Source organism: Pogona vitticeps, chromosome 3 (genome assembly GCF_051106095.1).
Source record: "Pogona vitticeps strain Pit_001003342236 chromosome 3, PviZW2.1, whole genome shotgun sequence".
Lineage (NCBI taxonomy): Eukaryota > Metazoa > Chordata > Lepidosauria > Squamata > Agamidae > Pogona > Pogona vitticeps.
In genome coordinates, this window is record NC_135785.1 from 262,098,485 (window position 1) to 262,114,767 (window position 16,283).

The 16,283-nt window shown below is 46.8% G+C and overlaps 1 protein-coding gene across 5 annotated transcripts in view; it reads right to left on the reverse strand.

Annotated features, from left to right (window-relative positions):
- Positions 1–3,129: 3,129 nt before the first annotated feature.
- The window catches only part of FCHSD2 (FCH and double SH3 domains 2), a 158,644-nt gene continuing 145,490 nt past the window's right edge, over positions 3,130–16,283 (reverse strand). For 3 of the 5 annotated variants that reach the window (XM_078390221.1, XM_072993448.2, XM_078390220.1), the window contains 7 exons: positions 15,821–15,955; positions 13,863–13,946; positions 13,545–13,722; positions 11,753–11,973; positions 7,186–7,315; positions 6,799–6,884; positions 3,130–6,006 (listed from right to left, as the gene is read on the reverse strand). In XM_078390221.1, the coding sequence (XP_078246347.1) occupies positions 5,923–6,006; positions 6,799–6,884; positions 7,186–7,315; positions 11,753–11,973; positions 13,545–13,722; positions 13,863–13,946; positions 15,821–15,955 (918 nt within the window). In that variant the 3' untranslated portion in view covers positions 3,130–5,922. The remainder of the gene's footprint in view (positions 6,007–6,798; positions 6,885–7,185; positions 7,316–11,752; positions 11,974–13,544; positions 13,723–13,862; positions 13,947–15,820; positions 15,956–16,283) is intronic. The other 2 variants (XM_078390218.1, XM_078390219.1) reach the window with 1 other exon arrangement.

Genomic DNA, 16,283 nt, shown 5'->3' on the forward strand with positions numbered 1-16,283 from the left:
TTTTTTGGACTTTCCTTGGGAGAAGAGGGAGGGACCATCTACGAAGGACTGTCGTGATGAGCACCAGCATTTCCACACTGACCACTGAAGCCTATCAGGGCCCCTTACTGTACTCAAACTGCCACAGTTGCCCTCCTGCCATTAACCAGAGGAGGAGGAGGAGGAGATGCCTTTTAGGAAGCCTGCAAATCAATCTGCATGTCGACCTTGAAAAGTTAAAAGAGGGAAAAACATACCTGAGGAATAGCTCTTGTTTTCCCTCCCTCCATTTGGGTCACTCAAAGCCATATAACAGAACTGAATAGCCTTTATTTTATTTTAATTTTTACTGCAACTTGGAAAGACCTCCACTCCATCCTCAGAGTCAAGGCAATGCAGTGGTTAGAGGGCTGGATGGGGATTTATCTTTGAGAATGTGAGTTTAAGATTCCAGATTCAGCAAACACAAAACGCCGCCCGCCCTCCTCCTTGCACAGGGAACTGGCAAACTGGACCATCTTCTTTCTATCCCTGCGGTCCTCCCCTCCCTCCCACCCCTAGGGTTTTCTTGGGCTCCCTTGCATTTCCTGCTTTCGCAAAAGAGGGATGATCTGCTTCCCGACACTGAGCCTTCAAGCAGTTCTGAAATCCTCCAGCTGAATCATCAGGGCAGGTAAGATCTGTCCACCTCCTCTCTCTCTCTGGCCTCAGTCTTTAAATTTATTTGTAGCCAGGGCTGATTTTCACATTGCCTATTACTTTTTTAAAAGCTCTGAGAACGCTTTTTTAAAAGCTCTCTCTCTCTTTCTATCTCTCTCACAAACACAGCATTTTAGCAACACGGATTATTTTACGCAGGAAAGGTCCCTGCCCCACCTATGCATTCTTGCTGCTTCTGGCGTGTGCTTCACAATGTGCTGCCTCCTTTCACCCAAGGTCATAGAAATCACAGAATCATGGAGCTGGAAGGGGCCCCTAAGGCCATCCAGTCCAACCCCCTGCTCAAGGCAGGAGTTCAAATCAAAGCAGATCAGACAGAGAGGGTGGTCTAATTTCATCCTGAAGGCCTCCAGCGTTGGAGGGCTCACCACCTCTTGAGGTCATGGGTTCCCTTGTTGTACTGCTCTGACAGTTAAGAATTTTTCCCTGATATTCAGCCTTAAATCTGAATATCTGAGCTCATTATTAGGTGTCCTGCACACTGGGATGATTGAGAACAGATCCTGCCCCTCCTCTGCAGGACAGCCTTTCAAAGTGCTATCAGATCTCCCCTCAGTCTTCTTTTCTCAAGGCAAAACGGGACCAGTTTTCTCAGTCTTTCCTTGCAGGGGTTTGGTTTCCAGTCCCCTGATCCTCCTTGTTTCCCCTCCTCTGAACTTGCTCCAGTTTTCTGGCATCCTTCTTAAAGTGTGGTGTCCAGAACTGGACACAGGCGTACTCTAGAAGGGTCCCTCCCTTTCCTCATCTCCTCAGATCAGTGATTCTATGTGAAGGTAAAGGTTGCCCTTGACATTTAGTCCAGTCGTATCCGACTCAAGGGCATGGTGCTCATCCCCATTTCCAAGCACTAGAGCCAGCATTTGTCCGAAGACAGTTTCCATGGTCACATGGCCAGCGCAACTAGACACGGAACGCCATGACCTTCCCACCGAGGTGGTACCTATTTATCTACTCGCATTTTTTACATGCTTTTGAATGGCTAGGTTGGCAGGAGCTGGGACAAGCGACGGGAGCTCCCTCTGTTGTGTGGATTCGATCTTACGACTGCTGCTCTTCTGACCTTGCAGCACAGAGGCTTCTGCCGTTTAACCTGCAGCGCCACCAAGTCCCTAATGTGAAGGCATGGCTCAAATTCACGGGTCCATGCACCTCCTGTTCATCTTAATCCTACTCACTGTCCTCCATTGCTGACTCTGGCGGTGACACTGAACCATGAATCTGCCTAACAACTCCCTTTCAAACAGGCATCAGCCTGTGTCATATGAGAGCAAAGTCCAGTTTTGATTGTTTGCAGAGCAAGCTATCCTTGGCTGTAGATACTAGCTCGTGTACTTGGCCCTCCAAAAACCAGCGAGGTACGCTTCCTCCTTTCAAAGGAAGATCCGGAGGCACGCTCCTTACTCTGAGCAAAGAAGCTGGGGTTTGTTAGGGAAAGATCTTGAGAGAGGAAAGAAACCAGGATGCCGAGATGGGGAGTGAAGGAATCGCGGCCACCCCCTCATCTCTTGGGAACGAACGTAGGCTGCCTCCCTTGCTAGAGGGTCAAGAGAGAAATGTGGGGAGGAAAGGAAGTGACATCCTGATCTCCTTCGCTATTTCTCTCCCGGCCCCCAAAATGCAAAGCCATGTGTCTGTTCAGTTTAAGCTGCGTTGCACCCTTAGCCCTCTGTATATTCACAATCTTTGCTTTATAGAACTTCCTTTATTTTGCCCTCTACTTGTCACCCCCAGGGACCTCTGGATGCCCCCTGCGGGATAAGAAAGGAAGGGGCAAATTCCAATTCTGGAAGGCAGGGAGGGATCACCCCCTGTCTTCAAGAGCCACTTGTGGTGTTCAGTGGGGTGAAGCATGGAGAGCATCTGCCACATGGCCCTTTGGTTTGCTCTGTGGGTTCTTTTCTTCTTACTGCAAACAAGCTCCGGATGGGGAGCGAAGGCTGGGCCTTTCTTCTTCCTGTTAGCAAGCAACTCTTTCTCTTCAGATAGATTTTAGGCAACGGACCAGCTACTAAGAAAGGGCTTCTAAAAAGTGGGGGTGTACTTTTTTTGTTGATCTGCTTCTCATTGAATTTTCATCTTATCGTTTAATTTTATTTTCGCTTCATAGCATCTGCATTTTTATCTGTCCCTGTTGGTGGTGAGTTGTCCTGAGTCCCACTTCGAAGAGAATGCTGAGACATAAATCAAATTTATCATCGCAGTCATCATCTTTAACACTTCCATGCCCAGCTTTGGCTGATGAGAACGGGAGAACATCTGGAGAGCAGAAAGCTGGCACAGGCTGGTTTAAGCCTGGCCCGGATGGACTCAAGGCCTGCTTGGATTAAGTCAGTTACAGATGTTTGCATCCTCTGCTACTTTCAAGCTCACAAAAAGATGCTTGAGTCAGAACAGCATTATAGCACCCAATACACACGAAACCGCATCCAGTGATTTAAAGCCACTTTTTATTATTCAACATTTTATACATAATAAATACAAAGTTTTACAGCCAATAAAAAGAAAGCATCCAGGTTTTGCTTTCAGTGTATTGACACTGTACATGGTGATATGTTCTACTGCATGCCCTGTATGAAGTTTAAAAGGAGGTGCATTTTTACAATTCTTTTTTTAAAAATAAAAATTAGCAGCTCTTACAGAAAATATTTTTAAAATATAACTAAGGAGATTTTTTTAAAGTTATAGTTTTTGAATTATGAGAGGTTGGGGGAACCCAAGGGGGGGGCAATTATTTAGGAAAAACTGGCCAACCTGGATGGAACATGTGAATATTCTTGGCAAAACATAAGGAAGCATTTAAATATGTTTGCAGTACAGTTCTACTAAAAAAATTGTTTTTAGGAAACTTAAAAATAAGTTGGCAACACACTTTAAAAGGACCTCAAACAGATCAACAAGATCGAGGGTGCGTTGCCTCCAATACAGAAATGTTCGCTGGAATCTGCCAGATATTTGGCAAAAATCTAGGATGCTTCAGACAGTTTCTCTTCTGTTTTGTATAGGCCAATGTGAGGAAAGCAGAAATTGGCAAAAAGATGAGAATTATATTTCAAGAGATCCAGCCGAGACCATTTGTGCAAAGTTTTAGATGAAGGTCTTGTCAAAGGCTTTCACAAAAAATGAAGCCATGGAATTTAAAAAAAGAGGGAAAGAAAGATGATGGAAGCCACTCAATGTAGAAATAGTTATTACGTTGTATTGGCTCGGGGGGGGGGGGAAATGAACACACAAGAGCTCCTTTCATATTACAGGTCTAAAACACAAATTCTCCAGGCGGTTTTACCTGTTCCAGCCCTTTGGGATGGGATTCCATTTAAAAAAAAATTTTTTTTGCCCCTGCCCCCAACTCCTTCCCCAATTTAAGGGTCGCTGCTCAAAGACCAGAGAGAGCCATTTCATGATCTCTCCCGCTTCAGGCCGACCCATCGTCAATTACAAAACGACATGGCCTCTTTGCCAAAGTCACAAGGAGATTGCTCGCACAACCTGGGCTTTAGACATTGTTTGTGACTCATTAACACCCTCCCCCAACATTCTCTCTCCTCCACCTCTGAAGATGACGGGTAAGCGCTGCAAGGGCATCTGAGTACAACCTCGGGCTGGAGGAACGGGGGTCATCCTCCCCATTGACCCCCTCGACAGGATGTGCCTTGAGTGATAAGGCTGAGCCACTAGGGCAGAGCTCACAGGCGACCCCTTCTTGTGGCTCATAAAGACCACGTCTCTCGAGGCCCTGTGTATGATAATACGTCTGGAAAACACACACCCAACCTCACTCATCTCTTGGCTGTTCATCTGAATAAAGGAAACGGAGGCATGAACAAACCTGTGCCTATCGAGCCATGTCCAACCTCCTGCGGAAGCAAAAAGAAAAATCAAACTCCTGCCCCCCTCCAGCCTTCGTTTCCTGGGGTCAGAGCCGGCCGTGAAGCTTTGCATGGAGAACCGGGCTAGGACTATCCGACGCTAAAGCTAGACATCACACGTCCATATTCTAAACATCAAACTTCTCGACTCTAGCCGGATGTTCCAAGGTTGCAGATATACTGTTCATGTCAGCGAGGAAACTACACAGCAGTCACTGGAATAAGAAGCAACCCAGGTACCAAAGGGGGGGGGGGAGGAACTGCTTGAAAAGAAAATGAACAGCTATGACCGGCTCTACAAAGAAAATCCCGCTTATTCAGTCTTATCCTAAGAAAAACATGTGGTTGCTACGAAGTCAGCACTTTTGTAGTAGATACTCTATTACTAAATGCACTGCATAAAGACCAAAGGAACATTAAGTTCAGGTTTTACAGTCAGTTATGGAAGAGATGTGCACAGAGGTTTTTAACCCCATATGATGTGCGGTGCTTTCTCTTGGTTGTAGAATTATCCCTCCCCATTTTGCTGGAGGAGAAGAGAGGAGGGAATAAGAGAGGAGGGAGGGAGGGAGAGGAGCCAGCCTCTCTTGAAACCTAACAGTTATGTGCTCCCTTCTCTGTTACATACATTCTGATTAATAACCTAATCAGATATTAATGTTACTTGAATAGGAAAAAAAACATTTAACACATTCCTATGGCAACAGTAATATACTGTACTAACGCACATGGTAAACGTATGCTCTAACTTCGGGCCAGTCTACATGCTAGCACCCCCAACCACCCCAAAAATGCATTCCTGGTAAGACTTCTTCTTTCAGCGGCAGCAGGTAACACCGGAAAAATACACCCTGGTTCCTCACCAGGCGTCAAGGACACGCTCCATGTGACAAAGAAGTAGGCCACGTTGACTGTGCTACAAATTGCAGAGGTCTGGCGAGCAACAGGCCGTCGTGTCCGGCTGTTTCGGGAGGAAAGAAGCGTCCTGAAGATGCGCCGTCAAGGGGCCAGAAGAGGGGAACTCTCCGGAGTTTCCCCCTAGAAACCAGAAGGGCCGACATTCAACTGCAAAGGCATTTCTCTGTTGACTTTGTGATCATGGAGGAAGGGTGGCAGAGTTATCGAGGGAAACCAAAGAACAGCGACAAATAAAAAGGCACAAAATATCAATGACCGTGGGAACAGGAGCCGACTGCCCCCCCCCATCATCAATCGTCTCCGGAAAATCCTCCCGTTTTCCTTCCATCTTCTAAAGTCTCTTCCATCATGCAAAGGTGCTCGAGAAGGAGAGCTGGCCGAACATCGCCAATATCTGGGTTCCTCGACGTTCGCATGACCGCACCGTTTGTCCTGCCGGTCACACCAAAGTGATTTCCACATCCTCCATTTTCTCCAGCTGCCTGCGATGCTGTTGTGTCGGGGGAGGAGGGGCAGCTCGTACCTGAAAACAGAGCCAAGCTAACAGTGAAACACCAACCAGTTCCAGCTTCAATGTTACGGGAAGCCACCACTGACTAAAACGAGAAGCCAACGCTTCCATATTCATTTTCTTGGCTAGGTGGGAAGAGATTGGGGCCGGGGGGGGGGGAATCAGGGAGGCGGTCAGGCTTCGGAATGTGCCATTTGGATTTCCTGGACTCCCAGACTTCTCTAAGGACTCCCAAGACAGAGTTCCAATTCACAGACCCGCATCAACACCTACATTTCGCTCACCTGGAGACGGACCCAGCTCAACCCCTCCACGGCCTAGCTTCCTGTTTCCAAAAGGAAGCCAGGCCAGAGCTAAGCCACGAAGCTATCAAGCTAGGCCCTCCTGCTGATGAGCAGAATGTTGGTGTGGTTTGAAGGTATCTGCAGAGGTATGTCTGTGGGCTGGAACTCCCAGCCTGGAGAATTCTGGGAGATGGAGGTCCAAAGCATCCAAATGGCACATCTCTTGTTATGCTCATTCACGTTGTGTTAAAACCACAGCTTGCCACAGCCTTCCTGAACCTGGCGTCCCTTACATGTGTCGAAGTACAACTACCGACATCAATAATGCAAGCTATAGTCCGAAATGCTTTCAACACAACAGGTTGGAGAAGGCTGTTTTACTATGACATCTAAACGCAGCCATTACTTCTAAATGCATTTGTGCGTGGCCACAGCACATGTAAGCGGCTGATTCCACTGGTCCCCTGACAAAAGTACAGTAAGACTCGAGTCTTCCACGCAGTACATCTGGAAAACTTACTGGTCTCAGTTTGCCGTATGAGGTGCTTTCAGGAAGAGGTCGTGGTGGCTGTGAGAATCCAGGAGAATGTGAACTGAAGCTGTTTTCTGAAATAGTGGAAAGACAAACCGTTGTACACTTGAGGTCTGTTACATTTGTTGATACTGAAGAACATAAGGATGCACATCAGGATGATGGGAGCTGAGAAGAGCCCCTAAGTCAGAGCTCAACAGCTTCTCATTATTTCTTGCAACCCCACTTTTTATGTAAAGCTGGGGTATCATATACCGCTTGGAAATTTTTAGTTTTAGGAGTTTAAAAACTCCTAGAAATGGCCATGCTAGTTAGGGCCTCCTGCAAGCTGTAGCCAAAAACATTTGACTTCTCCTGCCCTTCGGCCACTCTTACCATTTGCGGATGGAGACCTCGGGAAGTACTGGGAACCTCTCTTGTCAGGACTATGAAAAGGGCTGGTTGGTGGCTGGTCGTACAGTGGCAGTGGCGCCAGAGAATTCTGGGGCTTTGGAGGTGGAGATACCTGCAAGGAAAGAAATAAAATGCAGGCCACGTTCAAGCGGTTTCCTCCTAAAAAACAGCCAAGTTGCATTTACCAAAGATCAGCTTCTTTTTGAAGTTATCCAACTACAAATGTTTGGTTTTGGCCCTTAAAATGACAGGCTGGAAAGGCAAGCCTGCTAACAAGAGTCACCAGAAGGTTACAAGGAACCGGCTTCGCCAAGTAAGCTGTTTGTTTAAATGTATTTATTTTATTTTTTATATTTATATCCTGCCCATCTAATGCCTAAGCATTACTCTAACAATAGTTAAAAACACAACTACCCAATCCTGTCCCCAAGGGAGATAAATAAAACCAGTAAAAAGTAAAACCCAGGATGAAAAGAAAAAGAAAAGAAATCTGGATAGCAAATCAAAATCAATGGTCAATTCAATTCATGGGACCAGAAGGGTGTCAAAGGGATAAGGCATTTCTAAAGGCCTCTTCAAACAATATGGTTTTCACCCACTTTCCTGAAGGTCGGGAGAGAAGGAGCCTGGTGTATATCCGTAGGAAGCGCATTCCACAGTGTTGTGGCCACCAGAGAGAAGACCTGGTTCCTGGTGGCAATCTTCTAGGCCTCTCTAGGGGTGGCCACCTGCAAACATGACTTCTGGCTAGCCTGGGTGGTCAAGCTTCACGAGACCGAATTAGATGAATTCCTAGCATCTAATCCAGCCTGTCCCAGAGGGCCAAACTGGGTGAAAAGGTTAAGAAGGCTATTTCACAAACATTTCTAAACAGAAGTAGTAAAAGCAAACACACCTCTTGTAAAAAAAACAACAACACCTGCCTACAGAAGTTCAAATGTGAAAAAGATTAAAGCAGGATCCTTTCATTCATTTCCCTTTGTCACTAAAACCCAAAGGGGGGGGGGGAATGTCTCGGCTCTTTTGAGCGGCTGCTCTATGTAACAACAACAACAACAACAACAACAATAATAATAATAAAGAGAAGGCCTTCCTGCAGTCTTCATGGTCCTGGAGACCATGAACAGGTGCAGGCTCTTTTTAAATCACTGCCCAGTTCATTTATGGAATAGATTTATATCTTATCTTTCAGGAAGAACCCTTGAAGGATGAACCCTCCCCCCCAACACATAGAAACAGAAGAGAGCCTTATGCCATAACCCTTTTCAAAGCAAGACAGTGAAACAGAAAATGCCTTCGAAACATCAGGAGGCTGAGATGGCAAATCAGTAAACTCTTTACTAAAATGCAGAGGGGCACCAAGAGGTTTTCAAGGTCTTTCTCAAAGGGAGAAAAGAGAGCAACGTGTACCTTGTGGGAGAGAGAATTCCACGGGGGGGGGGAGAGACTTGGGTCAGGATTTGTTCCTTTTAGTGAACAAGGGGTTAAATTTAATATTGTAGTAAAGCATGCAAAGTCATGCCTGTAAACATCGAGTCAATGGATGACTGATGGCATACAGATGGGACAAGCTTAGGTAATGCTTTTCGACCACGTTCAACTGCCAAGTCTGCTGTGATCGGCTGCCCTCGCTATTTAAGCAAGGGAGTGAGAGCAGCACTCGGCCACTCAGTGGTGAGTCTGGTGGTCATGACTTTAGGTAAAGGTTCCCCTTGACATTTAGTCCAGTTGTGTCTGACTCTAGGGGGTGGTGCTCGTCCCCGTTTCCAAGCCGTAGAGCGAGCGTTTGTCCGAAGACAATCTTCCGTGGTCATGTGGCCAGCCAGATAGTTGCCCGATTTTCCCTCGAAGGCCTCCAGCGTTGGAGCGCTCATCGCTTCCCTCTGAGGTCATGGGTTCCCACTGTCGTACTGCTGTAACTGCTGGGAAGTTTCTCTTGATATTCAACCAAAATCTGACTTCCTGTAACTTGAGCCCATGGTTGTGGGTCCTGCACTTTGGGTTGATTGAGAAGGGGTCTTGCCCCTCTCCTCTGTATGACACCTTTTCAAGTATTTGAGAAAATCTCCCTTCAGTCTTCTTTTCTCAAGGCTAAACAGGCCCAGTTCTTTCAGTCGTTTCAGTCAGCTTCAAACAAGGCTGTGACCCTTGCGTGTTCACCCAGCAAAGGAGATCCAATCCACCATGGTTCCCTGGTGTGTAGGATTTCTGCAGATGGGCAGAAAGGCATGTTTGCCTCCCCCCCCCACTTGACAGGATTTCGTGTGCAACAACAGATGTGAGTCTAAAGGAAGCTCACTCCAGCCTCAAGGGAATAAGGCCACATGCATCACCCTTCCCTCTGTGGAGGAAGGGTGGCCTGCAAGAGCATAGAAAACAGGCAAACAAAAAATTTCCATCTTTCTCTGGTTAGCTGAAAAACGGAAGTAAGCAAAACAATAAGACGTTGACTCACCATCCTAAACTGAAGGTACATTTTAAAGAAACGGACACTCTAAGTTGGGAGCTGTTAGGGTGGGCAATTCTCCTCCTGCCAAGCTGTGTTTGATCTTTCAATGTATTGCACAGAGATTAATTACAGGAAGGAGACTGGGAATTTCCTCTTTCTGTTTCTACTTCCGTTCTACCCCTCACCACTCCTTCCACTCTTTGCACCCATCTGTTGTTAACCTTTGCCAGCATTCAAAGTACAATGAATATAAAGTTGGCCCAACCAAAGCAAGCAGTGGAATGGAGCCTCTGTTTGCAAATCTCCAGAAATCTCCGATTTACCTTGTTCGGCACTGAAAAAACCCTTCATAAGCGGTTACAGTCCCTGCAGCAGGTGAAGAGTTAGAATTAGGAGAGGCCAACAATCTGTACAACTGAGGGGCATCTAATTGATGAGTGACATCCTTGATGGCATTTTACCTGTAAGCAGGCAATGGCGCTGCTTGCAGTAATCCCACTGCTTGCTGGCATGTGCATTATGTGTATCTGCAGATAGAGATGGGCACAAACCTCTGGTTCGGTGATTTGTGCCGGTTCGTTTACTGGCCAAACAGGTGTCTGGCGCTTCCCAGCCCTGTCTTCTCCAGTGGGCGTCCACTCAGAGGCAGCCCCTGCTAGAGAGGGTGGGGCTGGGAAGCACCAAACACCTGTTTGGCCACTAAACGAACCGGCAGAAACTACCAAACCAGCGATTTGTGCCCATCTCTATCTACAGGTTTAGGGTAAACATTTGCAGAAAGGCAGGCCTACTTGCAAAACAGCTAAACAAGAGGAGGTCTCCATATCATCTGCATACCACACACAGGAGCTGGCATTCGCATGCCCCAGCTAGAATTAAGTCAGCATAAAACCAGCAAACTCCTTAGAAAGATCAAGAAGCCGCTAGGCTTTGAGCTTTACCAATTCTGCAAAAGATCTGACGGACAGAAAATTCCACCTCTGGCCATCTCCCCTCTGGGCTTGGCTATACTTAGCGAAGCAAGGCTTGTGCATCTGTAGCACAGTCTAACTGGAGCGGACAGACCCGCCGAGGGAGGTCTGGTGTCCTCTGTTTTCCCGGGATTAGTAAAAAGGAGAAGTCCTTTAATGAAAGAGTATTCAGGAACGGGAGAAGGAGACAAGCCGTACCTTTAGGCGGGGTTCTGGGATTTAGGATTGTTATGAGGGTGTGTGTTTATGTTTTTGGTCTGGTCTCTGAGTGTTCTTTGTGAATTTTGTTGTATGTGTATAGGGTGTATATACGTTCAATGACAATAAATTGAAACGGAACTATTGAATTGGAAAGGTTAAAGGCTAAGACAAGCCATTCCAGATAGCTGTGATCTGGTGTTGTTGATTTTTTAACCCTTAAAAAAAACCTTTCGAACAGGTGTGTGAGAGAACCACACAGAGGGTATGCAGAATTCAATTGTGCAGGCTGGTCACATGGTGAATGCCTTTTTTTTCTTTTCCATGAAAAAGCCAGCAGAGTGAGAAAAAACAGGTGTGTGGAGCATCGGGTGGGTAACGTTTGTCTTTGCTTAAATATCTAAGTGACCCCTCTTTGCTCACGGTCAATTGCACCAACCTGCTGCCCACAGAGGGTGGCTTCCCCTTTCCCACGCATGCCAGCTGATGATGATACATTTAGGTGAGAAAAGTTTCCTGTAGATGGTACGTCACTGCTTAACATATCGCTGCATTTGGTGCTGGAGGCTGAACATTTGGGCAACCTTAGAAAACGGGTTTTGGCCATGTTAGGGTAAGGCATGCTACCTCGGGAGCCCTCCAACACTGGAGGCCTTCATGAGGAAATTGGACAATGCTCTTTTTGGATTCCTGCCTCGAGCGGTAGGGTTGGACTCAATGACCTTAAAGGCCCCTTCCCGCTCCATGACTCCAAATAAAGATTAATTAAGCTAGAGAAGTGTGCTTGGTTTTGTTGCAGAAATGAGCATTTCCTAAACATCCTGACACAAGGCAGTGCCTAGGAATCGCTTGTGATCTTGTGGCAGCTCAGGACTTTGCCCTGTACCCATCACACTCATCCAGATGATCCTCAGCGCCATCCCTCCTGTACCTGAACATCTGCAATGAGTCGGGACTCTCCATTTTCCGAGGCCGTGAGCTCTTCGACAAGGACGGAGGGGAAAACCCCGACATGCCCATTGAATTCGCCTTCCCAGAATCCATCATCATCCTGGTTTTCTTTGTTCAAGATTCGGATTATTGCTCCCTCTGGGAACGACAGCTCATCATCCGTCTGGCCCTCGTAGTCATAAAGTGCTTTTACAAAACAGACTGGGAAAGAAAGGACAAATATCCATGTTACAGTGGTGCCCCGCTAGACGCTTACCCCGTTAAACAACAAAACTGCTTGACGATGCCTTTTTTGCGATCGCTATAGCGATTGCAAAATGATGTTTCCTATGGGTTTTTTTCATTTAACAATGTTTAGGTCCCTGCTTCGCAAAATGATTGTTCGCAAGACAATGATTTAAAACAGCTGATCGGTGGTTCGCAAAATGGCTCCCCGCTGTTTTCCGGACCTATTTCCGCAAGACAGGGATCGCAAAATGGCCGCCCTATGGAGGATCTTCGCTGCACCAGCAGGTATTTCCCCCATTGGAATGCATTAACTGGTTTTCAAAGCATTCCAATGGGGTTTTTATTTCCGCATGACAACGATTTTGCTGTACAGCGATTTTAACGGAATGCATTATCGTAGTCATGCGAGGCACCACTGTATTAATTTTCTTCATATCCCACTTTTGACCAGCTCAGAGCCCCAAGAACTGACAATCATCAGTGTGTAAAGCAGATGGGATCACCACGATATGGTGGAGACCACAGAAATATCACAATGCAAGAATGTGACAAGATCTCTGGAAAGTATCAAGGCTGAAGGCGCTTCTTCTGTCACTTCTGCTGGAATACCAAAAGCTTCCTCTGAAAGTCCTTTTGCATGGCAGCCTTCTCTGTCTCGGGAACCCACATTTAAAAGCAAGGGCGGGGGGGGGGGGGGAAGCAGCACTACCAGAGGGTGAGGGTAACTGTTTTGTTATTTTCTACATGGATTAAGATTTTCTCTTCAAATTCCAAGCTCAGCCTAGCTACGGCTTAAGGAAACCCACCTCAGCATGCCCTCCTCCCCACTTACGGCATCAGAGCACGTCTGTGATTTACACAGGACTGCTTTGAGCACTCTGTATCCAGTGCAAAAATATAAATATTAGTACGAGCAGTGTATAAATTCCATTTATTACTGAGGCAGGCCAATCAACCATTTCAGTTACTCCGCCTTTCCCCCAAAAAGAAAAAGAAAAAAAAAGGAACAGAAGCAGCTGACACTATTACTCTGCACAGCCCATGAGCTGATAGTAGCTGTTCCCTTTCCAGGATATCTCACCTGTCGGCTGACCCTCCCTGCAGAAGCCAGTGGATTTGGGGGGTGGGTGGGTGGGTTCTGATTAGGAGAACGGGTGCTCCTATCAGAAACCTGACTTAATCGGTGGAGCCAAAAGACCTGAGCTGGAGGCATGCTTGCTCCTGAGCAATCTCTCTTGCTCAGCAGAGCCTTGAGGCAGTCCACTTTTGGAGGTGATCCAGAGCCCTGTGTGGCCCAACAGCATGGGATGGTTTTCAGTTTGTGGGATTCAAGGTGGAATAAATTTGGCTTTAGCCTATGTCCTTTTTTCCGGACTGCTGGATTGGTTCCCAAATGCTGTTTTCTTCCAGCAGTTATGTTTTCATCTTTTTACTCATGCACTTTTTGTGGAGAAGAATGGCCAAGACACGTTAAGGACCTATTCACGGCTTTCGGGGCCAGAGCCCATCGCAACGATAGAGGATGTAGTCCTCCTGGCACTTACCGCTGGAGTCCCCATTAAGGCTCCCTGAGACAAGCTCAGCTTCCGTTGAATTGCTAGAGGTATGAGACCGGCTGTCCAGCGCAGCCAGAGACTGCAGCATGCTCAGAAGACTGTTGGAAGTGGGGAACTGCAGGTACTTCTCCGGCACGTAACCCACTTGGCCGGATTTATTTCGTGCCTGTAAAAGAGGAAGGGTTGGGGGTTTGGGGGAAAACGGCTCAACAGAAGAGGGCAAATGTATGAACAGGCGTATACATTTCTTTAACCCACCACAGATCCCTCAAACATGCCACAACGACAGAAAAAACAAAATGATACCTTTACCCAATCTTCCATATCTCCATCTTCAATCACTTCCAAAACCTCATGCTCCTCAATGGTTAACTCATCTGGCTGGGAAGCCTAAGGAGAAGGACAGGCAGAAACACGTCAAGTTTCAAAAAAAAATCCAACTTCTAATGGGCGCATTGCCCCATGGGGAGGATCTGTGCTACCAACCCCTTCCAGACAGACAGACAGACAGGCAGTGTTACACCTGGAGTGTCCCCAAGGAGGTTCCTTCAAAGCCATCCCTGTCTCAAGGAATGCTTTCTCCCATAGGAACGCTGAGCAGTTGGCAAACACTCTTAGGAAGGACTGTTCTTCTCATGCCCATGCCGGACCTGATAAGGAAGCAGCATCAAGGAGAGATTTTCCTATCCCTTTTCCTCCTCTTACTGCTAACATCTCCTACTCCTGAGAGGTCCAGGAGTCAATAGACACTTATTTCATTTGCCTATTAAGGAAACTTTAGGAACATCTTGTTCAGAGAAAAGCGTAAATTAAATTATAGTGAAAAAAGGGCACCTGGCATGGCTGTTGGAGAGTGGCATTTTGTTATCACAGACCACGCAGTGTTTAAACGGGCCCAAAGGGCCATGAATAGGAGAACATAATTTGAGGAGGAAAAAAAAAGATGATTGGGAGGGTGCTGCAGCCGGAGGCCGAGCAATGTAGAAAACATCTCTGATGATAATGAATTTGATCTAAAAATTTAAAGGAAAAAAAAAGATTGATAACAGGAAGGAATCAAGAATAAACTCCCTTTCTCCTTTACTCACAGAAGCAGAACTATGAGGCTCTCAACACAGCGGTTGAAAGAAAACTGAAAGGGGAGCCTTGGCATCAAGGTACTTATACGAGGAGGAAGAGGCCTTATTCTAATGTGTTATTTTTTGCTACCGCAGAAGCTCTAGAACTTTCCGATGAGGCTCCGCACAGGCGCGGATCACCCAGGGTGTGATTCACAGAGGCCACGAAGAAGAACTGTCCCTCTCAGTTCCATCCCGACCAGAACCGGGGGGGGGGGGGGAAGAAGGCTGCAGAGGGATCCAGCAGAACCAACAGGGACCTGCTCCTCCTTTTCCATTTTTAAAACTGGAGCATCCTAAGGACTTCCAGTTCCACAGATAAAACACAGTCACAAAGGATCCAGGCAGTCCACATCATCCAAGAAAACCTTGGCGTTCAAATGGCAGCTTGGCCAAGCATACAGCAACGCGGCCAGAAATTATCCACCATAATAAGAGTATTATAGAGGGCTTTAAGAAAAAGTTCTAGCAAGAGTCTTTTTTGCAGGTTTCTTGGAACTGTGCCCCACTCTCTAAGGAGCTATTAACAGGCAGCCATTCCCCTTCTGACTGCTTTTATCAGCCAGGAAGGGCAAGGCTTAAGCACACGGCTAGACTTTAACCAAAAGGTGACATGAAAATCTCCAACAGCTACCTGGAAGCTATGCGTGCCCGTGACGCTCTAGATCGTTCTAACAGGCAGGCATCTTTGCAAGCCAAAACCTCCTCTAGATCAGGGGTCCCCAACCTTTTTCACTCCACGGACCGGCTGGGGAAGGCGGGACACTTCTCCCTGTGCTCATGTGCACACGCAAACAGCGGCACGGGGCCGCGGACCAGGGGTTGGGAGCCTCTGCTCTAGATTATGTCCAGGCCCCTATAAATAAGGATGGATCAACTCACTCCATAAACGGAACTTTGCGTTTGAGCATCCCCCCCTTCATAATTATGTCCCACTTCCTGCTTCTAGACAGAAGACATCATATGCCACCCCGGGATTCTGAATGAATTGTTTCCTTTTAATTTAAATCTTTAATGGGTAGCCATTCCCTCCAGGCTGAAGTTTCACCTTGTGGCCAAATTATCAACACCCTTCTCCTCAATACAGACAAGGCTTCGTCCAGCCTTTGCTCTCCAGCAAAAGCTCCTGATCTTCCAGGTACGCACCTGGTAGGAATACACAACTTTGCAGGTCAACGGATAATTTCTGAGTGTGCCAGAAGGACTGGAACTGCTGTCATCAAAGCCATCCATGCCGTCCTCCAGCTCTTCTCCTTCTTCTCTTTCTACATCGACGTTTAACTAACAGGAGAAGGATGACAGGAAGACAGAATAAGCAGACTGGATGATACCAATGGATCTACCAAAGACAACCATGGACTGAGGAGAGGAAGGACACCACTTTGTGCGGAGTTGTCATCAACATGTGTCCAGAAGCAGCTGCCTAGATCACCATGGATTAAATACACAAGCTCCATTTTCTACAGTACTTTAAACTGTGCAAGTATTTGTAGAAAAAACACTTCTGCGGTTCTACTCTGCACCATGTTCTACACACATCAGTTAGTGGCCCACTCAGCAATGGCTGTCTAAGCTGTGGGCGCTCTCTCTTCTGTGAACACCAAGGATT